This window comes from Anolis carolinensis, chromosome 2 (genome assembly GCF_035594765.1).
Source record: "Anolis carolinensis isolate JA03-04 chromosome 2, rAnoCar3.1.pri, whole genome shotgun sequence".
NCBI classification, from domain to species: Eukaryota; Metazoa; Chordata; class Lepidosauria; order Squamata; family Dactyloidae; genus Anolis; species Anolis carolinensis.
Window position 1 is genome coordinate 308,342,533 of NC_085842.1, and position 27,776 is coordinate 308,370,308.

The 27,776-nt window shown below is 37.0% G+C and overlaps 1 protein-coding gene across 20 annotated transcripts in view; it reads left to right on the top strand.

Moving 5' to 3' along the window:
* Window positions 1-27,776, top strand: part of tcf4 (transcription factor 4) — a 378,409-nt gene that overhangs the window by 89,905 nt on the left and 260,728 nt on the right. For 18 of the 20 annotated variants that reach the window (XR_010003930.1, XM_062974260.1, XM_062974264.1 and 15 more), the window contains 2 exons: window positions 12,394-12,455; window positions 22,664-22,760. Coding sequence is in view for 17 of the 20 variants with exons in the window: in XM_062974260.1 (XP_062830330.1) it covers window positions 12,394-12,455; window positions 22,664-22,760 (159 nt within the window). In the remaining 3 variants the exon portion in view is untranslated. Of the gene's footprint in view, window positions 1-12,393; window positions 12,456-22,663; window positions 22,761-27,776 lie in introns of those variants that run through there. The other 2 variants (XM_062974272.1, XM_062974269.1) reach the window with 2 other exon arrangements.

A 27,776-nucleotide genomic window follows, 5' to 3' on the forward strand; every position in this document is an offset into this window, starting at 1 on the left:
CCAACTGTTAGAAATCCTGCACAACATGCAGTGCACAGCCATATCCTCACACATCTCTGCTAATCCAAATTTTTCCTACCTACATTTCACAGCAGGTCAACTGTATTTCCAGTCCACTTCATTCCTCTTTAGTTTTGGCATCTTCCCCAATGCTGTTCACATGATGGTAATAAGAGCAACAGCATCAATCCTCTACAGAGAAGGTATCTTGGTGGCATTCCAAATGGAAGACTGGGTTCCTAAAGGAGCAAGAAACCGCACACGGGACATGTACTCTTCTGGAGCCTTTCAAATGGAAACAAGCTTACTCGCTCACAGATGATTAGTCACCTGGGAGCCCTGATGAACATTGAGATAGAAAGCATATTTCCCTTTGGTGGAAAGAATGATCATATCCAAGGACATGGTCCAGTGGATATGAACAATTTTTAAAAATGAGCCTCTCGTGTATTTAATTCCATAGCTGGAAAGAGATGTTTTGGATAGACTGTTTTGTAGAATTAAACCAGAATTGCCATGTCTCCAAAGAACAGGGGATGATAAAAAGACCTGGAACATATCCGGGATGCTCAACGTCTGTAAAAATCCATATCTGCTTTTAGGATAACTATTTTTTTTAACAGAGGGATGTGTTTTAATAAAGTAACAGCTGAAGGGCCAGCATTGCTGGCTCTGCATACTGAATCACTCCCTTGTGACCCAAGGTAACACAGGCAATGAGCGTTATAATCCCTTTTCTCCCAGTGTGAACAGAGAATTTTGGCAGTTGTCCTTTTATACATCTCATATGGACTTTCCCAGTTGCATGACTCTTGGCTTATGACAAAAATGAGCAGCTGAGGTAAATAAAAGAGAATTCTGGGTGAAAACAGTCAACTACTTTTCACATGGGAAATATAGAAAAGTTTGATTTCCTTTCCAAAGATATGATATTAACTGTGGTGGTATTTTTGAAAATTGGAGAATCATTATTAGTGGAAATTTGGAATAATATAGTACGAAGTGCGCATAGCCAAAAAAATTCATTGAGCCATATCTGCTGCCATTATTCCCTTTGAGGAAAGATAGGATATAAATGCAATCAAGCAAACAGCTGTCCAGGCTACCATTTGGTAGGACCCATTTGCTATATTTTGCGATAGTTGTGTTCATCTTCTCCAGATCATCGTTTGCTGTTCATATCAAGGAAAGAGATCATGGGATTAAAGAGGACCTTTCATTTTATCATGACTTGTATGATAAGATAAGTATGATAAGGATTAAGAATGGAGGAATCTGGATAGAAGTTTCATAGAAGTGGATTGGTGATATAGAGGCTGCAATAAATCACTAAAAGAAGAGGCTTTGATGCTTCAGGTGTGTAAAGTTGGGAAAACATTGAATAATAAAGGACATTGTTATGCATTGCATAGAGAAAGCCTTTTCATACTTGGAAATTCAGATACCAAGGTATACTGAGCTTTGTAGGCAAAGCCCAGTGTTGTGTTAGCAGTTGGATGCTCACTGCTCACCAGCCCTCCCAATTCTGTCAAGAGGGTCCCCATCTCTTTGAAGCAGACCTTTGACAATGAACTTCGGTCTCTGGATGCAAGTAGGAATTACTTTCTTTCATGTTTTGCTGATGGAACAGTGGGATGCTTCTTTGGCTGTTCCCATATATTATTGTCTTGGTGCAACTTATCATTGATTTTGTGGTAAGAATGGAAAAAAATAGTGCTACAAAAGAATGCTGTCCTTCATAGTTTTCATGTTGTGAATGAAAACTGCTTTAATTCATGTAAAGCAAAGTTACCGTAAACCGTAATGATTAATTACAATTTAAAAGTCTCCATAAAAGTTATGCATAATGAACAAAGTATGTTATTGACCACTGCATACACTTTAATATGTGTGTGTTTTTTATATATACACACACACACACACACACACACACACACACACACACATACAGAAGATGGTGAATTATGAATTTAAAATAGTTTGTTTCAGTTGTCTACTTTCCTATTCAGTGCACCAGGTGGCCATGGGCAAGTGGTAGCTGTGAAAACAATTTGATATTTTCCTTTGCATCTTGGAATATATTAGGAAATTATTCTAAATGTAAAAAGGATGACAAGATTTTTTTGATCACCAAAGGGATGAATCTGTGGAAGTTAATGTGTGTTTAGGCCTTAGTATTGTATTTCTCTTCTATTTTGATTCTCCTCTGATTTATTTTAAATTGAACTTTTATTCTGGCATTTTTTTTCCTTCCCTTTAATTTTCTACATCACATCTTACCTCCTGTGGGTTTTTATTTTGGTACTCCCCTCCCCAATCTCATGAAACATATTTATGTTGGAACACCTTTGTGATGAACTTTTGTAAAAGGATTATAAACAAGAACATCTTAAAGTTAGATTTGCCTGATATTGTTCTAATTTATATTCAGAAGAATTTTATTCTTCCACTTCAGTAATATGTCATCATTCAGCTTCAGAAATCATTTAAGAACGCTATTTATGTCATCATATTTTTCCATACTGATATACTATTTTTGGAATACAGATGAGATAAAGAATTAACCATTTTAAAACAATAGGAATAACATGTTCCTCTGTGTTGAAGGAATTAGATAATCTTGCATATTTGCTTAAGGGGATCTGTATCTTGAGACTTTTATAGGGTAATATTAAAGCCCTGAGATGTCTTATTATGCCAATACCCAGAAGATTGCTTTAATGAGAAGTAAAGGGCCTTTTCCCAATTACAAGAGAATAACTGTATTAAGTTTCTGTGTTATGTCAACCTGCTTTGATTTGATTACTGCAAAAGAAATGGATTTATCTGTCAGTGTTACTTAATTAAGCCTTCTCATTGATGCTTTGCAGGCTAATATAGTGTGGTTTGCACATTTAAGTCTAAATACAAGGAAAATTGGCTGAAAGCTTAGGCACAACTTATGAAGATAACATACAGGAGTGATTGCTTGCCATTTTTCAGATCACTGGGTAAAACCTTAATATGCTGGAAGGACATGAATAGTATAAAGCTGAAATAAAAATACCTTGATGGCAAGGAAATTTCAGTGATGCCAAGATAAATTTTGGGTCTCCATAGTCATCTAGATTTCCTGGCGATATTGGGGTGATCATACATGGATATGCTCCTAACTCTTTTGTACTTATTTGTTCAATTTTTAGCGTAATGAAAGCAAGATGAATTTTAAGTAACTAATTAGAAACACGTGTTTGTCTGGGTGTATGTATATATACACACCTATTTTCCAAATCATATATAATTTTTGACATTCAAAAGTGAAAATGTAGTTGTCACACAAGGTCCCCAAAATGCAAAACCCCTTAAATGCAGGAGAAGGATAATAATAATAATAATAATAATAATAATAATAATAATAATAATAATAATAATAATTTATTTATACCCCGCCACCATCTCCCCAACGGGGACTCGGGGCGGCTTACATGGGGCCATGCCCAGAACAGTACAATATAGCAAAATATAAAACAACATATCATAATACAATTAAACAATACAATAAATAATCATGTACAATGCAACACAATATATATATATATAAATAAATATAAATAACAGGGCGGGCCGCATGGATCAGCAACTATGCCCAACACCGCAGGTCCTTTTCTTTGTTCTGGCACAAATGTAAGACTGAAAAAATTGGGTTGTAGTTTTAGTAAAACTAAAATGGCTTAGTTCTTGTGATGACATTATTGGTCTGTCAAATACAAGGAGTAACTTTTAAAAGCCGATTTCCCATTGTAGGTGTGTCTTGTACTCTGTGCTTTTGTCTCCTTGTGGAGAGAAAAAGCAGGGTAAAAATAAACAAACATAATAATAATAGTAATAATAATAATAATGCATAAAGACTTCAGATGTTAATTTCCATTTTTTTGTATTCTAAACACATAGTTTCAATTATATACTCAACTTTAGTCAATTAAATGGGAACAGAGCCTTTTGGTGCTTGCCTGCATAATTCATCCCCCCTTAAGCCTACCATGGAATGGTAGACATGCCAACTAATAGTAATATTAATAATAGTAATAGTAATAATAATAAGCTTTATTTGTACGCCACATCATCTCCCCAGAGGGACTCATCGCGGCTTACAACCAGAAAAAAATCAGTAAGTAGTATACATAAAACATTATCACATATTAGTTAATAAAAACATGCCTTCTTCTAGTTGCATGCAGGTTTTGGTCTATATCCCATATAGTGTACTATATAAATGAAGGTTGGGCAGAAAGTATTTGGTTAGAAATGACAGACTGCTCCTCATTTTTTGCTCACTAGCAGACCAGCTAATACTTTCTATAGTAGTTGGAAGTTTTTGAATCAGAACTCTAAGCCTGAATCAGTCTGAATGCAACCTTATTTTCTTTGGGAAAGTTGTACAGGTTCAGTGAAGATCAGTTAATTAAATCTCAGCTTGAATATGTACTCTTGATTTAAAATGTAATGTACATCAATGAGGAATGGAGAATTCTAGTGTGGGTGGAGCAAAGATCAAAGAATGTTGAATTTAGCGCATCCCTAATAAAAAATATAAAAAAAATCATAGCATAAAAGTAAAAATATCATTTCAAGATAAATTATACACATATTGCACAAATAATATGCACTTTACATTTGTTGTCATATGTTCTAAATACAGTTCAAGATACTATATGAATTTCCAAATCATATTATGACCAACACACTGTCATATATAATTCTCTTCTTTGATATTGTTCATACATGCATTTTTAGATGAGAGTAACACTGAGCTATGACCTATATACATGAATGAATTACTAGAAGAGAAACTATTGCATTTTTCATTTTTCCCCATAATCTCAGATCTCATTATTTTCATTAGTAACAATTCAAACTGTGACTTCGAGTGACCACTGTGCATTAAATTCAAGCACCAAGTGTATTGTGGATCACACTGTTTCACAGCAATCTGAAGTCTGTTTGTTAATAGATTTGTATACAATTAGTAAATGAGCATCTTGGGAGAATAAAGTACAAGTGTGTATATGAGTCAATCAGTTATAGGAAAAGAAAATAGAAATCTGTATTACTTATTGTACAAATGAGCCCCCAGATGGCGTAGTGGACTAAGTGACTTGAAGGTTGGGTTGCTGACCTGAAAGCTGCCAGGTTCGAATCCCACCTGGGGAGAGTGTGGATGAGCTCCCTCTTTCAGCTCCAGCTCCATGCGGGGACATGAGAGAAGCCTCCCACAAGGATGGTAAAAACATCAAAAACATCCGGGCGTCCCCTGGGCAACGTCCTTGCAGATGGCCAATTCTCTCACTCCAGAAGCAACTCAGTTTGCTCCTGACATGAAAAAAATAAATAAATATTGTACAAGTTAATTCAGACTCGTTGGTATTGTCAAACTGCACTCGTCGTTTCATAGGTGCTTTTACACAAAGACTGATTTTGATATTACTGCTTAGTATATTTTTGCATTTAAAAAGAAACTAACTTGTGATTCACATATTTTGAATTCTCATACTTATTTTTCACAACTATTTATTTATTTCATTTATATATTAGCTCTCAATTCACTAGGTTACAAAAGATGATGAATAGCAAGTAAAACATTTAAAATGATACATAGATTAAATTTTTGAAAAACTAATTAAAATACTCTCCAGGAACATTAAAAAATACTTGAAATAACATTTTTAAAAACCCAAAACTGAGTGGTTTCAGACACTAAAGGTCATGCAGAATGACATTGTTTAAGGTGCTTACTAGAAGCCCAAAACAGATGGAACCAGCTTGGCTTCCTTTGGCAGGGAATTCTACAGCATGATGCTACAGAGAAAGACCTGTCATATGTTCCCTAACCTAGTATTCTGAAGTGTTGGAATACATAACAGGACCTCCAGTGAAGATCTCAAACTCCAGACAGGCTCCTGTGCAAGGCTCTGGTCTTTCAGATATCTCTTTTCTAATCCATTTAGGGCTTTGTAGGGCATAATGTTTAATCAAAAAGAGATAAGAATCGCTGCAAAGCAATGCCCTCAAGATCCAAATTATCCAGAAGTCATATTGAGTAACACTGACAGATCCATAAGAACTAATGTAAACACTCTCCCATTGATTCACCAGTTGACCAGGATTATTTTTGTTCTATAACCAGACATGAGCCCAGATTGGAATGAAACTGGGTAATCTGTTTCTATCAAGAAAGCCTGGAGTAGAAGCTGTCACAACTTCCTTGAAGATGTGTTGTTGAAGGCTTTCATGGCCGGTATCACAGGGTTGTTGTATGTTTTCCGGGCTGTATGGCAATGTTCCAGAAGTATTCTCTCCTGACGTTTCATCCACATCTATGGCAGGCATCCTCAGAGGTTGTGAGGTATGGAGAAACTAAGCAAGGAAGGTTTATATATATCTGTGGAAAATCCAGGGTGAAGAAGAGGAGATAAGAATTTAGCTAATAAATTATACAAAGGTGGGCTGATGTAAAAAGAGGAAAGGACCTCTGCCCTTTTAATAGCTATGTTTAAAAAGGTTCTGGCAGTTTGTGTACCTTGCCATGAAACCTACACATTCCCACTTCTGTGTAACATTTAAATATCCTGGAGTGCTAACCTTGGCCAGTGGCCACCCTTGAGATTGCACTCTGATATAAATTTCGCTTAAGCTGTTAATTGATCTGCATTCAGAACATGAGTAGAGATTTTAGATTGGAATAGAGACCATGAAGCTAAAACCTGCTGTAAATTCTGTGGAAAAACTGTTCAGAGTTTTCAGGCATGATTTGGATTTGTCTTGAATCAGAATCCATAAGAGTTAATAATCAGTTACATAACACCCATGATTTTAGAAAGCTCTGCCTAATTAACTGAAAGCAATGGTTGATCTGATCTGTCATTTAAATGATACATATTTTTAAAGAACATAATTAAATATTTACCTGGAATGTTTTGTGTTATTAGCACTTCAGTGTTTCATTGAAATATTAGAAATTGTGATTCAGAGAAATATAACATTAAGAATCACATTAACATACAAGTGGAATAGATTTAGCTGGAGGCAAACCATTTCCTTAGCCATACAGATAGGCTGGAGATATGTGATACAGATGTCTAAGCTCCCTAATTGCACTTGCAGACCCAATTCAAAATCTGCATATAATTTAAGTGCTTTCCTTTGTTAATCTTTTATACATGCCTTTTTGTACAGATTAAATCTGTTGTTTGAAGTAATAGAATTAATAATCCATAATGAATGTGATGGCAGATAATACTCTAGTATCCCTTTATAATAAATTAATGGCATGCTCTCACCTGGAATGTTGTTCCAATAATCCAAAGAGGACGTATCAGTTTTAGTAATATGGAAGAATTCAGTATGAATACTAGTTAGTGTTTCTAAATTCATCTTGAATGTGCGTATATGGGCTCCTACATTGCTCTAGTATTATTTATGGGGCTGATTTGGGTGACATAGTTCGCCAAGAACCCCCAAGAAACATAGCTTATTCATTATATGCCTGCATCAACATTCACTGTCCCAGGTGCTCTTGCTTACAGTGAAAGTACTGGCTCTACACTGTAGAATTAATGCAGTTTGACAGAACTTTAACTGCCATGGAGTCCTGGGAGTTGGAATTTGGTGATGCACCACTACTATTGGACAGAGAAGGTGAAAGACATTGTAAAACTACAACCCCCATGATGTCATTACATTGAGCCATAGCAATTAAAGTGGTTTCCAACTGCATTAATTCTGCAGTGTAGATGAACTCCAACATGGAATCATGTTTAATTTAGGACATTTGTTTTCAATCTTTTGTCATCTACTTGATTTGCATTTCAACTCCTATCATGACCAGTCCTCAGGGCCTCCCAAACATTTCCAGGGCAAAAAGTAGAGACATGCAGAGTTATAGTCCAAACACTTTTCTTTTTTCATCTATTCATCCGACAACAAATCCATTCAAACGTCCAGGGTTTGTTTTATATCCCATTCCCTACAACATACCAGGAAAAAGAAAATGGTTGCATTTGGATAACATGATAAATGAGCTATGGAGCAACGTTTTGTGTTTTATTTAGTCACTCCCCCTGCAGATGGTAGATACATGACAACCCAGGGAGCATGCATTTTCCTGACTTGTTGTATCACCTCAACCTGGCAATTATGTAGCAACCTCAATCCTAAAGCAGTGCCTGGAGGAGAAGGGACCTATGTACCTTTGCTAATAAGCACAGTTTCACAGCAGAAGAGATTGGGGGAAGCTAGGACAGGGCTGTTGGTGCGTGGAAGATAAACTCAGGATATTTATTAAAGGAAAAAGAATATCATATTCACATAACATTTTCTTAGTTCTTTCTTTCTAAAGTTTTCTTGTAACACCCACGGTTTGAGGTTCACTTATATCCAATCACTTGTCCAGGACTGATTCCCATCTCCCATGAGATTCAAAAGATGTGCATGTTTTCTAGTTAGGATGTTTCCCTATCTTACTGTACTGAAATCCCAAGATCAGAAAGTGCAACCTGGCTGTAGGTATGTCTGGAATCCATTTAAGAAATATTTAGTGTTTTATCCCCAATACTACCTTCAATCCTTACAGTTCATTGTAACTTGATGAAATAGAGTGCTAGGTAGTATCAGTACAGCTATGAAAGCCAACTCCAAAGCTCTGGATGATCAATGTCATGATGCAAATCCTATGTTAGATTAAAAGTCTTATCCAGATAGATAGAAGGTAGATAATCTGGATAAAGGAAATGCTGTTGTGGCATATGTTATGAAAAATAGATACAGAAATCAGTAGGTCATGCTATTCATTCATTCACTTATTCACTCAATATATGTTCCACTTTCCCCCAGAACCAGGGCATAAGGTAATTTACAATTTAAGATGATTATATACATAAACACATATAAAACATTTATCATTGCAATATAAGTAAACTATCAACAATATTAAAACATATTATCGATATCATTAGAACAATTTAAACATATATTAATAAGCAAACAGTCTGAAAACAGTTCATTAAAACACTTTTTAAAATGACAATTCCTGCAACCTTTTCAAAATAGAAAAAAAATATTTGCCTACTCATTAAAGGATTGCAAGGAAGTTGAAATATTTCCTTCTCTTAGTTCTTTTCAAAGGAACAAGAGCTTTATGTCTGCTTGGCACTATGGAGGACACACATTGATTTTCTTTGCTTTATTAACATTGAGGGTTTCCTCGGTTTTTCTTGGATTCCCTCTGCCCCTTATACCCTGGCAGAATCAACAAGATTACTTACAGTTCCAATAGTTCTTACTGTTCAGGACATTGCACCTCCATTTGTAACCAGACTTTATAAAATTAAAGCATAAATTAAATACCAATCATGATATGCCAAATCAAATTAAAAGTGTTAAAGTGACTTTCAATATAAAACATTTCTATATAGCTGTTCACTAAAAGATATAACTTTGTTTTCAGATTTAATTTTCTTGATTACTTTAGATTCATCAAATTATTTCATTTTGATTGTTTTGTTCACCTCACTACAATGTATCTTATTGGTTTTATCTTTTCTTAATTTGGTATACTTACTTTTCCATGTACTTTATTATTTAGTCTTAATATAAATAAAAATTATGAGAATTTTATGGTTACACTTAAATTTAACCCTGTTCTTAATTGCTTTGCTGGACTGTTGCCTAACTAGAATAGTCACTGGAGAGTTCCAACACATTTTTAATGAGCAGTCAGCCAAGCTTACTCCAACAAGCTTCAGTATGCCACAAAGCACATAATGGATTATGCTTTAAACCATAGAGTTCAGGGACATCTGGTTCCACTCTTGGGCCTTGACACAACTTCAGAACTGCAGAAGGTACCCTGAGGCATATAATGTACTGCCTTTGACTATTCAGGAGGAACACCTAAGATGCATTTTGGGTACTGTTGGAAGCAGCCACTCTGCTTCCAACTCTCAGGTGGCTCAAGACAATTAAACATGATTGAAACCTGCAAATAAAATCCCTCACATGACAAAAATCAATCTCCCTCTCCTCTTCCTTGTCTCCCTTTGTTTTACAGATAGTTGAAAGAGAAAGAACAAAAATCTGTCTGGTAAACTGCTCCTCAACTTTTTTTTTATTTAGCTTTGATGTAAAGCTTTTAGCAACTTTCTTCCCACTGTGAGAAAGTTCAAAATGTATTCTGCTTGCAATTTATACAAGTTAGTTTTGGACAATATCGCATTTTCTATTCAGAAAATGGTATTTCAGCACAAAAATATATTCTGTGCAGAAAATGCTTTTTCTGTGCAGGGGAAGTTGCAGTTAGGGACTTTGTTGTTGTGTGCCTTTGTTATTTCTGACTTATAGGGACCCTCAGGTGGATGTACCTGTATGTGTTATGTAACAATCAGATGTAGTAACTGAGCCTTCTTCTTTTCACTGTTCTCTCCCCATCCACTTTTCCATCTGTGTCGTGCCTTTTTAGATTGTATGCTTTAGAAGAAAAACAATCTTGTTTTATTGATCTGTAAGCTGCTTTGGTAGAACCTCTGGCTAAAGAGTGAAATATAAATGCTTTGAATTAATAAATACATAAATAGACTAAAGTATGAGGGAGGTCCAGGTATAGACAGTAGGGATGAAATATCATATCAAGATTCCAGGTTCTAGAAAAAGGGTGATGTGATGCAACATAAGCCTAGGTGTAGGTGAGAGTTAATAATTCAGAACCCTAGTGGGTCAGTTTTTACATAAGGTCAGAATTCATATTTTTCTGTCCCAAAACTGCACCTTTATCTGCGTTGTCCTTGCCTTTAGCAATAGAAGCTCCTTTAGTTAAAGATCCTAAATAGTATTAACAACAATTAACTGGACGGTGATACCGAGACTTACATAGACATACTAGAATTAGGGTTTGTGTTTCTAGTGGAGCTACTGTGCTGAAAACCATCGAGCCAGAGGAAGATGATGCAAGCTCTTTGGGTTGAAGAGGTGCTTCAGAAACATATCCTCTTGTCCCCAAATTTCCAGAACAGTAGATACATCAAGTACAGGCTCTGGGCAGTCTTATATCTCATTCTGAATCTGTGGATTTATCATCTCAGAATGTGAAATCAGACACCGTCCATTTAGATAAAATAATTTGAATGAGATCTGTGGAGGCAGTTCAAAAATAATGACCATGCCAATACTGTAAAGTACTTGAATAGTAAGTCTGCACCATGAGAAGGCAAAAGGTGACAGTGGAACTGCATATCGGCAGTATATAGCCTTCAGCACCTTGAAACTTGAGACTGCCAGTAAGTTTAACAAAAATTCAAATTAGAAATAGACTTTTAGCCACTTTGGATTTTGTTCCCTTTTCCAGTTTTTGATAATGTTTGGCTTTTGTGGTTGATTATAACTCTGAGTCCATCAAAAAACATTTGTGTTGTGATTTTAACTTGTTACACCTTGCCTTCATCATGACATATTTTGGTTATTAATTTCAGGGGTTATTAACCCTAAAAACAGTGCTATTTTAAAGTGACTGCTGATTTAAGTTAGGTTTCCAAAAAAGAAAGAAAGAAACAGTTGCAGCCAATAGGAACAGATTTGACATAACTTGGTATAGAGGAGGAAAATACCAGAAGATCCCATACATTAAATAGCTTAAGAAGCACTGTCCTAAACAGCAACAATGAATATTCTATGAGTTCATGGCTATGTTTTTAAATTTGATGTAAACTGCTTTTGATGTATATGTTTATATTGTAAGCGGCCCTGAGTCCCCTGATGGGTGAGAAGGGCGGGGTAGAACTGATACAATAATAATTAATAAGAATAATGTTGAATGTTAAATGCTTTCAAATCCCAGTCAAATATTCTGCCTACTGAAGGGTTTTAGCAACCACCTATTGTGTGTGTGTGTGTGTGTGGGGGGGGGGTTATGGTCCCCAAATCCATTTATTAAAACAGGTTTTGAAAGAATGTTCACTGTAAAAAGGGAAATTATGTATCTAGGAATACTTTGTCATCAGTTTCTTTGCTTCTTTTTGTTTTATAGTGATCCATTTTATCCTTGGGTGTATGTATTTCTGTGCATCAATTTGAATTCAACTTTAGTTAGTGACTTCTAGTCACTTCTTAAAGTCTACGGAAAGACTGAGTGACTGGAATAATTTTTATGTGCAAACCTCTGGTTCCTGAGGGTCCAGTTCATTTCTGCTGTGAATTTAAATGAGTTAATTTAAGTGGTTGGGTCAGAAGCCACTATCATTGTAGTAGCCCTGTGCCTGGTTCTTAATTAAAGGCAACAGGAGATTAATTTGAAACATTAATTTAAAAGTGCCTTTACAAAAGGAAAGAATTATTGCAATAAAGCCTAAAGAACTTTTTTGTCCCTAGATGTAGAAGACAGAACTAGCTCAGGGTCCTGGGGGAATGGAGGACATCCTAGTCCATCCAGGGTAAGTATATCTAATCTCTTTTTCCCCTTACCAGACTTCCTGTGTATGTAAATTTGAAATCTAAATGTGAGTTTTACACCTGATTGCATAGGAAAATGTACATGCAAATTTGCTTGCAGAGCAACCTATTCCCAGAATTGCATTTTTAGATCCTAATCTGATTCCTTGGTTGAATTTGACACCTGCTTTCTTCCTGCTAACAGGTAGTCAGAAACTTCATTAAATGTTTTGCTTTGCTTGTTGCTATCAACCTTTCATCCATTACCCAGAATTATCTCTGGCCTGTAAGCTGTGCTTTTGGCTGCTGTTGACTTTTCATTAGTTGTAGATGGCATTCTGGATGTAGGTTTTTTTCCGACACAAAATAGGGTAAATGATTTTTGGGCATCTTGTATACTAGAAGATATGTCAACTCTGTACTAGGAGATATGTCAACTCTTTGGCTCTGCTGCTGCGGTTCTCACTAACTGTGTCCTTTAAAAATGTTATTAAACATAAACAGAAATATATCAAACATATGACTGCAGAATGTAAAGAAATTGGCTAATCAAAAATAGCTATGAAAAGTATATGTCGATTTCACACAAAGTTCTTCCTATACATTCAAATCGAAAGGATTCAAGTGGAATTAGTATTTTCCTATTCTATTTCATTTTAGTGTTATATATGTATGTTACTCATTTGACTGTTTTTGCTATAAGCCATAACTTAATAACATACATGCATGGCACAGTTTTAGAGGCTTCCCTACTGTTTTTGCTGCAGTGAGAGAAGTCAGAGCAGTGAAAGTTTTAATCTGTTATTTGTGGTTATAGTGGAAAGATCCAACGAATATTTATGAATTTAACTTTAATACTATTGCTGTTATGCAACAAGGTATCCTGTCCATACTGCTTGTACGATTGATCCATAAATTTATGTCTACATTAAGACACAAAAACAGAAGAGCACTGCTGAAATAAAACAGTGTTATATTCCAGGCATGGGCAAACTAAGGCCTGGGGGTCAGATGTGGCCCCCCTGGGTGCTTATCTCAGGCCCTCCTCATTTTCCCTGTCCTCTTAGCAGAAGGGCATGGCAGCCCGCCATGTCCTTATGCTAAAAAGATGGGGGAGGAAGGCACATAGCAGCTGAGAGCCCTTTCAGCCACCATGTGTCTTGCCCTCCTCTCGACATAATGATGGTACGAGCAGCCTCATCCTTATGCCAGGAGGACGGCTCGAGGAAGGCATGCAGCTGCTGAGAACCCTCTGGAGCACTCTCAGCCGCTGCCTGTCTCATCCTCCTCCCTCCCAGCATAATGGCAAGAGGTCAGCCTGAGGATTGGATCGGATCAGGGCAGTCACCATGTGTCTCGCCTCCCCCAGCATGATGGTGCAAACAGCTGGGACTCTGGGAGGCCAACCTGAGGATGACCTGGGCCCCACCCTGCCCCCTCCTGGCTCCACCCTTTTTGGGGCCCTCCCTACCCAAGAGTGTACACCCCCCCCTCCTTGCCCTGCCCTCCTGGTCCGGCCCACAATGTGGCCCCAATGCAAAAAAGTTTGCCCATTCCTGGTTATATTCCCTACATTGTCAGTTCATATGTGTGGCATGCCTCCAAGTAGGAGATGAATGTAAGTACGCCCTCTGCTCCTGCTCTGCAGTAAGAAGTTCTTGAACTTCACCCAGAAACATATAAAAGTGGAGTGAACCTGTAAAAACCAGTGGTTAAAATCTTCACAGTTGCATTTTCAACCACACAAAAATTTCTAGACTTTCTTCAAAGGCAGCTTCACTTTCTAATAACAATTTCAACTCTGTCATAAAAATTGCTTTCTCTAGAAACTGATGCACCTGTACCTATACCCAAAGAGGATGAGTATAGTGAGGATAATGTGGTCATCAGCACTGGGTTGCTATGGTGTGGATTCAAACCCTGATATCCAGACTTTTAGTCAAACATTTAAGCCACTATACCACATTCATTCTTCACTAATAGCATTATCCTCCATGGAATTGTATAACTGCTTTTTAAAGCTACACAAATGGATGGCAATAACTACAATTTGTGGCATATACCTAGTTTGCATCCCTTTATGTATTGGAATGCATTTATTATTTGGATGTCCAGGCTTTTTTTGTTTTGGCTTATCCGTACTACTTATGCTCAGTAAACATGGGCATCTGACTGTGCACACTTAACCATATAATTTAGGATGTGTGTGTGTGTGTGTGTGCGGGGGGGGGGGGGGGAGTAGGCCACAGTTCTAACGCACAGTCAGAGACTGTTCTTTACACCCCACCTTTGCAAGAACTGTCTATTAATTCGTTCATCTTGCTTTTTCCTTTTTAATGACATATCAGTCAATAAAAGACATATCAGCTAATCCAATGACTATTAAATTGGTAGGAGACTTGTATGTTAGACTCTTATCAAAAGACATTTGAAAGTAATATAAGCTCTCCTAATAGGAACAAAGTTATCTTTTTTAGTGGACAGAAGTGTGCAAGAAGCAAAAACCAAACCCTTATAGCCTGACCTTTAGCAGTTTTAGTTAGGGACAGGTAGACATTATGGTGTGCAAAGGTGTTATTCATTATTCTTCAAATGTAGCCTTTTAAACATTACTCCTCATTTGCATTGATAATTAGCTACACATTACCTGTGGAGATTCAGACCTTTCTTATTTCATCTAGCTGAAATATAAATCCATCTGTGAGGTCTCTTGTATATGGAATATGCAGAATATGCAGCCTGTGATGCTATTCACCTAGTTCATTTACTGAGCAAAATTTGAATCTTTTTTGCTTTGAGATAATTCTGCCAAAAGGTAGTACTCAAGCCATAACATCAAATATACACCTAAGAATAAATAACACGAAAGTATTTTAAAAACAGTGTTAATGTTGCAATTAATCACCCTAATTAGCATTGGAAAGGTTTGTCTCTTGCCTGGGGGGCATCCTTTGTTCAGAGTCATTAGCCATCCTTGGGGCTCCTCTGCCCTCAGAGTGTTGCTTACCATCTACTGTAGATATTGCAACATTAACACTGGCTTCCAACTGACAAAGGACTCTTGTCATACCCTGGACTCTCCACAGATATATATTTACTTTCCTTGCCTAGTTTATCCATGCTTCACAACCTCTGAGGATGCCTGCCATAGATGTGGGCGAAACATCAAGAGAGAATACTTCTGGAACATGGCCACACAGCCCGAAAGACATACAACAACCCCAACTTACTAAGAGTTTATTCTAAAGGGGAGGGAGGGCAAACCTCCTCTGTTACAGAATGTGCCTTCCTTGAGGCAGCCCAAGAGGGGAACTCTGCTTAGTGCATCCACCCAAACCTTATGATCTGCTGGGAAATCCCTGCAAATAAGTGCCAAAGACAAAAACTGCCCAAATGTTTCCCTAGGGCAAAGGCATAACAAAGGGAACCCTGCTATATGGAAAAGGGGAGGGAGTAAGGAGGGAAAGGCTTAATCCCCCATTAGGAACCTGCCTCACAGTGAAGCATAGAGCACAGCAGAGGGGAATAGCAGCCTTAAATAGCCTGCAGCTCCACCCCTGTCAACCATTTCCACCAAGTCTGGTCTCCTTCATGAGGGCCTTCAAATCCCCCCACACGCCTTAGGCTTTGCCTGCCAGTTATGGGTGGGCCAGCTTGGTTACTTCTACTATAATGGCTATTGCTGCAAGTAATGACAGTGTGAATAAATTGTCAAAATTTTCTTGAGATCGTGCTTGCAGTTCTGGAGGGAGGGACTCGTTTAATTTTTGCTTCTCATAGACTTAGCATGGGGATTTGGTTAACCAGTTAAAATTCATGAGTAAACTAGGTTTTTTGGGCCAGTGAATGTTTCTGGACATTTCTGAAAAACAGTTTCACACAGGGAATATAAAAATAGGATCAAGCCAGGATTAGCAAGAACTATCTCAGTTTGCTCACTAGCCTTAATTTTGTAGGTGTAGCCATGACCAGAGCTTTGAACAAGTAACATAGTGACCTATAGGGACTTATTGGTCTGGCGGGCTTTAGAATACAATAAGCGTACATTCCAAAATAATACAAATTGGAAGTGAGTTACTTCATTGTTACAATAAATAACATATAAACAAGTAACATATATTTCTTCCTTATGGTCCTTCTGACTCTCACATAGGAGTCACCTGCACCTGTGGAATGCAATCTCAAACTTTTCTAGAACTGAGCAATACTTCTGGAATGTAACCCCACCCTTCCCTCTTTCTCTGCCTCCCTCAAAATGATATTATTCTTACTACTAACTGCCTCGGTTCCTTTATTTCCATGGCAGAGGAAAATAACATTTTTGTTTTCCTTGGAGGATTGTGGACATTGTTTTGGTCTTCTTTTTCTTTTCTTTTTCCAGTTATTATTTTCATTTCATCACACATTGGAGTTCATTCTGTCCTGAAGTGTTTCAGGATCTTGCACAGAATTGACTGGTTGAGACTTGAGAGTTTCACAGCTCTCAATACTAGCAAGCAATGAAGAAGAAAAATCCCATATATGGATTGTGTCTTTTGCTGAGGAGAAAATGATGCGATTGGAACTTGTAACTATTGCTAAGCTTTCACTGTTCGGGTTCAGAGAAACAGTCTGTTATTTTTACAATTTGGTGGATATCTCTTGCTGCTTTCATGATGTTTAGACTGTCTTTTCACTTTACCACCTCATGCAGGACTATTGGTTCTGAAAGATCTGGTCCTTATTTCATCTGCCAATCTGACCTCAAAGGACACAACACACATTTCAGGTTCCAAACAAGAAGTTTAGACTGTTTATTCATTTATTGTTTTATTTTAATTTGCAGACTCTCCAAGGTTTCTTATGAGGCTAATCCCCCCTCTAAACCTTCCACAATTATCCATCCCTGTTCTACACATACATATCTTATAATTTTCAATCCTTCCTTAGGATGCTAGGTCAACAACTAAGGACCCCCCCCCTTTTGATTAAAATGATAAGTTTTATGTTAAATTGGATGGAAAATAGTATATAATCAGAAGTTAAGGACAGCTGCTAAAAATATGGCATTTAGCCTCACAATTTAAGTCAAAACAGGTCTGTTATGCGTGTTCTTCTAGCAAAAACATCCTCCCACTTGCTGTCTTGTCATATATCTTAAACACTGTCACAATTACCTACCTTTTCAAACTATTTCAACTCTTCTGAAAAATACCACTCCTCCTCTGAGAATTGAACCCTATCAAGTGCTATCTTGAAAGTTATAATCTACTTTAACATTATTATTTTATCACCTATCATAGTGGTATGTTAAACTACTGCTGAGGAATATGGATTTGTGGGTTCATGACATCCTCTTGAGGAGATAGAATCTGAAATATCACCACCAAAGAATTCCCCCCCCCATAGTTTAATTACAAGCACTTGGAGAAGATATTGCCATCTTTGACAGAACCAATTCAAATTAGCATTCAAATACTAATAGCTCTGTGCAACTTATTTGCATGAGACTTAACAATGTCAAAGATGCCCTAGGAGGTATCTACATGGACCAGACATGGCAGTGATGATTTGGAGTGGGATACTCTGGATCAGTGTTGCTGTGATCTAAGCTGAATGGTGTCCACATGGCCCAGAGGTGCTGAAACTGATTCAGCCCTCCCAAACTGTCACACTTATTTTCTTTCTGTTCTAGGTTTGTTTAATGCTCACTGTGCAAAAACATGGCAATGTTCATCTCTCAGGACATGTAATGATGACAGCCAGAGTGACAAAGCAACGTGAGAGAGGGAAGTGCGGAAAGAAGGAATCACTCCCTTCTTTCTGGCTACATGTCTCTGAATGTTTATGCTGCCCCAAAATGTGGATGAACTACTGAGAATTTGATGAAATATCGGGCAACAAAGCAAATTAAAGTATATTTGTTTAAACATATGAAAGAGCCAAATACCTTACTTGTCCAAAAAACTGAATATAAGTCTCTCTATATCTAGAGTTGGAGCCTCCGGTGGCTCAGTGTGTTAAAGCACTGAGCTGCTGAACTTGCAGACCAAAAGGTCCCAGGTTCAAACCAGGGGAGCGGAGTGAGCGCCCACTGTTAGCTCCAGCTTCTGCCAACCTAGCAGTTCGAAAACATGCAAATGTGAGTAGATCAATAGGTACCATTCTGGCGGGAAGGTAACGGCGTTCCATGCAGTCATGCCGGCCACATGACCTTGGAGGTGTCTACAGACAACGCCGACTCTTCGGCTTAGAAATGGAGATGAGCACCAACCCCCAGAGCCGGACACGACTGGACTTAACATCAGGGGAAACCATTACCTTATATCTAGAGTTATTGACAAGTGTACTATCCTCAGTCCATGAGATACTTTGGAATTAATATACTAAGCCAACTGGAAAAGACATTGCCTTTAAATTTTAAGACTTTTTTCAGGAACCTAAAATAAACAAATTGCCAATGAGGAAAAACTAAAGTTTTTCTGGCTAGGAAGGATTGTTAACATTAAAGTATCTACTATCTCTAAAACAATCTTTTAAAATTTCTGATATATTCTGTAAAAATACAATACAGCAAGTATCAAAATGGCAAATAAGGGGGGAAGTATTTTTGAATTTTATAAAAACGTATTTCCAATAGTAAGTTAAATGACAAACAAAGTAGTTTGTCACCCCCAAATACAACTTCTCATTTTTGTGGAGTCTGATTACATTTTTTTTGCTGCAAGATTAGTATTAGCCCAGAACTGAGAAAAATTGACAATTTCTCAATTGAAGATTATTTTCAACATGATTTCCTTTTATTCATGTCATTAATGACAGTGGGGAATTTCTACCTCCCCCACAGTCACATTTGGACCTAGGAACAGATGCTTTAGTTGAATGGTAAATATATTATTATTTTCTCATGATATAAGCTTACAAATAAAAAGATTTTATATAAATCTCAAAACCTACTTTTGAGGAAAGACTGTTGAGTTGCTTGTCTGTACAGTTAAAAATTGTTATAATGTGTCAAATTATTATTAACATAATATTTTTAAAGATCATGCATATAGGTTGAATATCTGTCCCTCATTTTCCCTTCTGACTGACCACATCCCTGTCTATCTTACCTAGATTATTCCTCAGTCTGTCTGCCCTCATTCAATCTGTACTGACATCAGACATTAGACTACAAGCTTTCATTCCCAATAATGATTCAAGGCAGCTGAGAGCAATAAAATTCATATAAAACTTAAAAACCAATTGGATACTATTGGCTCATGACTCTTGTTGATATTAGAACAGCTGTCTGAAAAATGGTGTCGTAGAGGTCTTGAGTTCAGCAGAGTCTCAGTATCCAAGAGGGCTTTTTCACTGAATAGTCTTTTTCATTCCATCTTCCTGGCCTGTAAGTATGAAAGTGCTTCTGCTACTTTATACAGCATTTTTGCAGTAGATGAGGTTAAGAGATAGAAGTGTGGTTTTTATAAAAGGTGGGTAGGAAGCTGAGGTGGACCTGCTTAGTCAAACCACTGAACAGTAATAAAATACTAGAGATGTGGAAGTCTAGAACATTCCTGCATCGTGCATAGTTCAGTGTTGTTTTTTCCATCCTACCCCTAAAGCAATTTAATGTTTGCTTAAAACTGTAAAATATTAGGGAAATGTATTATGCTATATTTTCTTATACCACGATGAATAAAATGTTTCACACAGAATAAAAAGGTAAAGGTTTCCCCTGAAGTTAAGTCTATCAGCTCCAGCTCCATGCGGGGACATAAGAGAAGCCTCCCACAAGGATGGTAAAAACATCAAAAAACATCTGGGCGTCCCCTGGGCAACGTCCTTGCAGATGGCCAGTTCTCTCACTCCAGAAGCAACTCCGGTTGCTCCTGACATGAAGAAAAAAAGTCCAGTCATGTCTGACTCATCTCCATTTCTAAGCTGAAGACCCAGAGTTGTCCGTAGACACCTCCAAGGTCTTGTGGCCGGCATGACTGCATGGAGCACATATATTTGTATATTTATTCCTCTAGCCTTATTTCTCAAAATGCAACTTAAAAGATTTTTTAACATATATAGTATCATAATTCCTCATTTCCATTACTCAGTTCTTTAGCTTGACACTATGGAGGACTAGAGGAGAAATCATTCTTTTTTATTAATATTGTCGAAACCAGAGTTTTAGTCTTAAGAGTCCAGGATTTTATATCTCAGTTTGTAACAGAAGAAATAGAAATCTAAAAAGTAAATTAAATTTGTAGAAGGCTTAAACACTCTGAAGACATTAGATTCTGTCTGATATTAGAAACTAAGCAATGTCAGTCCTGGTTAACATTTAGACAGAAGGCCATCAATGAGTATCTGAGTATTCCTTGCTTTATAAAACACTATAAAATGTATGAGGTCCCTATAAGTTGATTTTTCCCATTTTTCTGAAAGCTTCAATTTTTTTCTGGAACAACAGAGGAGAAAATGTTTTTCTTTATTGTGCCTGCAAAATTTAAACACCAAATTTTATGAGGAATATTCAGACCATTATATGGATTGGATGTAATACCCCCCCTTCCCTGGTATCCTTTTTTTTAGTTATGTCTTCAATTTTAGTTTGTAAACCTGATGGCATAGACTGTCATATTTTCTGTCTTGTAAACTGCTCTTTTTTGGATTAAGAATGGGATATAAATATTGTATTTGTACACAAATAAAGCTGATTGGCAGTTAGACATTCCATAAGAAACGTTATTGGAAGATCTTGGGGGAAGTATGCTATAGATCCTTAGAGACAGTTGAAAATAGCAAAGATTTGTAACCAAAAGGATGAATGCTGAGGAATTTAGTCTTCAAATATGTTACTGAGATTTGAGGACCCTGAATCAATGACTGAGGAGAGCAAAAAACAATGGATGCATCTACTCTGGCAGAAACCAGTGCAGGTGGTCCCGGTGGTGATGGGCACATTGGGTGCCGTGCCAAAAGATCTCAGCCGGCATTTGGAAACAATAGACATTGACAAAATTACGATCTGCCAGCTGCAAAAGGCCACCCTGCTGGGATCTGTGCTCATCATCCGAAAATACATCACACAGTCCTAGACACTTGGGAAGTGTTCGACTTGTGATTTTGTGATATGAAATCCAGCATATCTATCTTGTTTGCTGTGTCATAATAAAATAATAATAATAATAATAATAATAATAATAATAATAATAAACTGGGGAATGATGATGATGATGATGATGATGATGATGTAACTGCCATGGCTCAATGCTATGGAATCCTGGAAGTTATAGTTTGGTGAGACACTTGCATTCTTTGGTAAAGAAGGCTAAAATCTATAGTTCCAATGGCCCCATAGCATTGAGTCAGGGCAAAATAAATTGTGTCAAACTGCATTAATTCTGCAGTTTATAAGCACTCATGCTGCGAGGTTGTGGTGGTACTTCAGGAAGGATTTGTTACTAACTTTTATCAAGTTCACTCACTTATGATGACCCCATGAATTGAACTACTTCCAAGTCATCCTATCCTCAACAAACTCAAAAGTTTCAAGGAGGGGAATGAGCAGAAGGAGACTTGACTACATTGTCTCTGAAACTATCTTTGAATCATAAGGGAAGTGAAACAGCTGGAGGAAGGCAAATGTTGTCCGCATTGTAAAAGATGCTTGAACTTAAGTTTGTAGAAGTCTGGGCTGACAGGAAACCTGTAGAGTGCTTAGGTCGGTGAAATATTTGCATACTAACTGGGACTCTGTTAGCATTGTTCATGTTTTCTGTTAATACTATTAGTCCAATATTTACTTCACAGGAACCAAGCTTTTGGGTTCACAAAAGGGGTTGATTTTGATGGCAGTTGTTAGGGTTTTTATAAAGGAGCAAACCTTTCTGTTATGGAGTTTGACAGAACTAAGTTTCACAGTTTTAAAAAGGGAGCACTCATGGAACATGTCACACATAGTTTTCTGTACCATTAGGTATCTATTTGTGGCATGACCTCCACCAGGGATTCCTGCACAGACAGGCTTGAAAATGAAGACAACCTTTTCTGGACATAGATAAAATCACAAACATTTAATGTACTACTGGCTGAATAAGTTTTTGCAACTGTTAAAAATGTCAGCAGAGGAGGAAGAGATTATTTGTATCCCACTTTTCTCCCAGGACTGTGATGTTCCATGGAAAATATATGTAACTTCAGTGTGGATTGTGTACTTCAACTACATTTTTTTCCAATTTATTAACAGAACTATGGAGATGGAACTCCTTATGAACATATGACAAACAGGGACCTTGGATCACATGACAATCTATCCCCTCCTTTTGTGAATTCCAGGATACAAAGTAAGAAGTCATCTTAAGCATTCTCACTCATTTTATACATTTGTAAATTATTGTGCTTTGTGTATTAAATTGAAACAGGTTCTCTGCTCATTTGCATTTGATTCTTGAATTGGGCAAATGCTTGCCTGCTTTATACATCTGTCTATTCATTATACAGTGTTCCCTCACTTATCACGGGGGTTAGGTTAGGTTCCAGGACCACCCACAATAAGTAAAAATCGACAAAGTTGGGATGCTATATATTTATACATTATTTTAGTAATACACTATTTTAAGTCTTTGTCAACCAATCGTGTGTTGATAAATTGCCTCCTTCTCCTCCTGTTGCCGCTTGGGCTCCTTTTCTCTCCCTTCGGTTTCTCCTTCCTCCCTTCCTTAGGCTGTAAACTGTAATTTTTTTATGATTTATAATATTATTTTAGAGTTTATTTAAAAACCGCAAAACAACAAATCCACAAAAAGTGAATCGCGAAGTAGTGAGGAAACACTGTACTACCCCTAGTAGTGGTGTTTACACACAGAGAACACTCTGCATTGGTAATGTTAGAGACTTTGGATAGAGTGTCTTCGGGTGTGTACATTTATTCCCCACTCCTTCCTATTGAGGGAAGAAATTCCACTATAATCTTGAAATACTGGGGGGGGGGGAGATCCTTTCCCCAGCCCCACAGAAACCCCAGTGGTATTGTAAGGATGTGGGGCTATTTGGGTGATATTTCTGAGAGTATAACAGTATTCTCATGGACCAGGAGATCCTTTGTATGAGCAGAAATTTGTTCAGACAGTGTTTGATTTAGACCTTTGATATTTCAGTCTACTTTTAGTTTATATCAGCTTCTCTTTGTTATTTTATATTTAATGTTTTTATTCTGCTATTGTTGTTTTTGTTTCTAAAATATTTTTCAAATGCTAATTTGATTATGGCATTTCATGGATATTTCACTCTTTTGCTTTTTGTTTTGGGAATTACATAAAGAAGCATCAAAATAGCCTGAAATATTTTAAAGATAGATAGATAGATAGATAGATAGATAGATAGATAGATAGATATATTCTCCTCAAATAATGCATTGGAGTAAATCATTGAGATGCCGCTACCCCTAAAACTGAGGCAAATGCACATTTAGGTTTGTTTCGAGGGACAAATAATAGGAGTTATATGAAATTGTCGTTTTCTTTGGACAACAGTGTGAATTTGCCTACAGGGACTTGTAGTCTCTGGGTTGTAAATTTCTATGTTAAGTCTGACCATGTCTGCAGTATGTTCTACTTCTGACAGCCTGTGGCATTTGGCAAGTGTGTGCCCTCACAGTTGGCTAATGATTGATCACATTCTGACTTGCAGCGAACTCTTTCTGCAGCAATAATATCAGTTATCAGAAGAAACTCTAATTACTTGCAAATGTAGATAGCAACATTGTTTTCATCACATTTGATAAATGAGTTTAGTGAAGATAAATATATGATGTTAAAATATTAGTAATCCTTCTCCTTGGCCAAGGTCACACCCTTCTGCTTGCACTACTCAGTGAATTAACTGAGGTCGTTTCATTTCAAACAAGTGAATCTGAGCCAAAAAAGCCACTGAGTTGCAATTGTGATACATCATTCTGGGACCAATATATGCCTGTGAAATATTCCTTGTCTTTCATTATTAGCAATTATTTCTGAGTTGTTTAACATGTGGGACATAGCTGAAGCTTGCCATAATCAGCATATAGTCACATACACACAGCACAGTTACTGCAATTAAAAGGGGCTGGCTTGAGCCAACCAAAGCAAAGAAATTCAGATTCTCCCTTCTTAAGTCACACTGTTAGGTTTGACTGTAGGCAGGGTAAATGCAACCTTTGTGTGCATCCTTGGCCTTCCCTGAAACCCACTGTGCTGAGTGAGTGATGCTTTCAGCTTTGACCTTTACACTTGGGTTTTTGCATCTGAAAAGTTTGTTTCTTTTATTTTGGCTTCTCCTAACAAAGCACCCTACAGCCTATGAATCATTTCAACCTAAAATTGTGCTTTCACTTGTAAAACAGAATGTTTTCTTTTGAGGGGAGTATTTATAAGTTCACCAAAAAGCAAACATACTTTGATTGGATTTGTCAGGAAAACAAAATACTCATTTATTAAACTGTTGTTAGAACTTTGATTTTTGAAACCTAAACAAATAATTGCCCTTTTGTATTTGCTGAAAGTGATAATTTGTTATTGCTCATCTGTAGTGTCTGGATTCTGTGGTTTAAAATGCACAGTTATTTTCTATCTTCATGGTCCAAATGTTTCTGTTGGTTCGATGTATTTTAGGAATTGACAATACTGATCTTTGCTGTGCTTAAATATATATGTGTGAGAAGCTAACAGCTACTGTCAAGTCTGTTAATGTGAAATAAGGCATGGCAGCCATTGGAAACATAAATTCTTTTTGTTAATTTAAAACTGTAATTTGGCAATTAGAACCATTTCAAAGATTAATTCTTTAAGCCCGATTGTATATCTGCTTTGCTGAATTTTGCCATTTCCATTCTGCATCTTTACCCTGAACTTAGCCAACAGGAGCTATTGAAGAGGGTAGGATCAAATACTGCAAGAGAACTGTTGCTTCATCTTTTTACTCCTGAAACAGAAATACGCATTTATTTTTTGTGTGAGATGTTTCTACTATGCTCTTATTCTCTATACAGCCTTGTCTTGGCAGAACAAAGTCTGTTTCTTTTTCCAGATGCAGAAGTTTAAGTGTGGGAGGCAAGGTCATCTGCTGCTCTGTAACAAGGAACACTGCTCTTTCTGAGCACCTGGCATTGATGCATGTGTTGTTCTGTCTGATAAGCTGTCTAGTCTGAAAACCTTTCCTTTTTTTTTGAAAAGGCATTTATGGAATGCTACGTTTTCTAATTCAAGCATATCTGAAACAGTATAACTGTGTTTCAGGCTAGAGGGCTTACCTGAATCTAACAAAACTGTCCGTGAAATGTGGCCAGTGAGTAAGGAGGGCACAGAGCTTGCAAAGATTTGTTGTGGAAAGATGAGAAGTCAGATAAATTTCTTAGTAAGCGTTTCAATTTTATTGCTATAAAGATGAAGGAAGGGGATTAAAGTCATGGTAATTTGGATGGGGTTTCACTCTTCTGTGTCCTTATCACACTGGTGCTTTGATGCGGGCAGCCCTGTTCTTCTGGCACCTTCAGAATTCTGGGAAATGTAGTTTGGGAAGGTGAGGATCTCTCTAGCTGAGTATTCAAAAGACCCTACCCTAAACTACATTTCCCAGAATTCTACAGGTGCCAGAAGAATGGGGCTGCCTGTGTTAAAGCCCAGTGTGATAACATGGCTGGATTTCTTGGCAAGATTTGCTCAGAAGAGTTTTGCCGTTGTTTTCCTGTGAAGCTGGAAGAGTGTGACCTGCCCAAGGTCACCCAGGGAGGATTCAAACATGGTCTTCAGAGTTGTACTCTAATGCTCAAGCCACTGCACCATACCAGACACAAATATTCTTCTAAAATGGCACTTAGGTTTGTAAAAAATAATACAGTTCATTTTTATCGTTGCAATAATTTTCCTTGTGATGTGGCAGAAATAAATATATGCACATTTCATATAGAAGCTAGCAGTTTGCAGATCTATCTTTAGTATAGGAAATATTTGCAAATTTGCTAGTATAAAAACTAATACCTTTATATTTTCAAGTTTTATAAACATGCACTATATAGTATGAATTCATATGCTAAGTTATGAATGAAACATTTTATGTGGATACAGATGCATGTTTGGTTATAATATGAAACAAATATTGTGTATATTTTTTCTCCCAAATATCGTAACTTTCTAATAAGGGCCACATTATCCTATAATCTCTGGGATTTTTGCACCACTCCCCATAATGTCTAATTTAAAGCTTTAATTGGAAGAGAGAAACCAAGAAGAAGTATACGAGTGAAATGTTTGTTCTGGAAACCATATCTAACCTGGTGCTATCTTTCTCTGTCTCTTTTACATACATATAGGCATAGTAACTTGGCTACTTTCTCATGGGGCAATGCAATTGTTTTGGGGGATGTGTGTGACTTTAGCAACTATAGGATAAGAACAGTTTTTCAGGAGAAAATTGTGCTTTTTGGCTGGGGAGAAACTCAGCATAGAGTTTCTTCCCAGCCATAGATGTGAGGACAGTTTTTTTTCCTCACATATACTGTTGGAATGGTATGATAAGACAAGTTGCATGTTCAGATGTGTAACATTATGTATAATCATATAAGTTTCATATTGGGTTGCAATCAGAGAACATGTGACTTTTAAAATATGTTGCATGCAAAAAGGCAGGATTAAAATGATCCAGGGAACATTTTATGTTTCTTAATCTCTTGAATCTATACAGCAACATTCTGCATAAATCAGCCCTTGTTTTTATTTATATGTGAAATAAGGGAGAAAATTTGTCACAATTTAAGCACAGTCATTATAAGAAATATACATAAAATCTAGGAATATTTCTTGAAATAGTGTGGCAACAGTGGACCCAAACTGCAAGCACCTTTAAGGTATTAACTCCAGCATTAAATGTTTTCATAGTGTTATAAGCTATGCAAAAAGTATTTAAATTAGTTTTAACTTAAAACCATGAAATAATTAGCTGTGGGAAATTATTGTGGCCAAAAGGGGGGAAACGCTTTCCCAAAATGCTTTCTGTAGAAGCATAGCTCTTAGATTCTCCTACCAATCAACTAAATCCCATTTTGAAGAATAAATCAACGATGTACTTTTAGCCTGCTAGAAATCTGTGCATGCATTCCAGTACTGTATAGGAGACAGGCTATATTGCTACAGATGCGTGTCATTCCAGATTTGCTGCTCAATTTTCAGGAGGCTTTTTTGTGAGCCCTTCTTAACCTGCCTAGGCTATCTTGCTAGTACATTAAATCATTTACCAATATGCAGTAACTTGTTTCTGTACCCCCTGTAGCTTAATGGAACATTTCACCGCTAGGATTAGATTGAGGTTTCAGGCGATCTTCAAGAAAG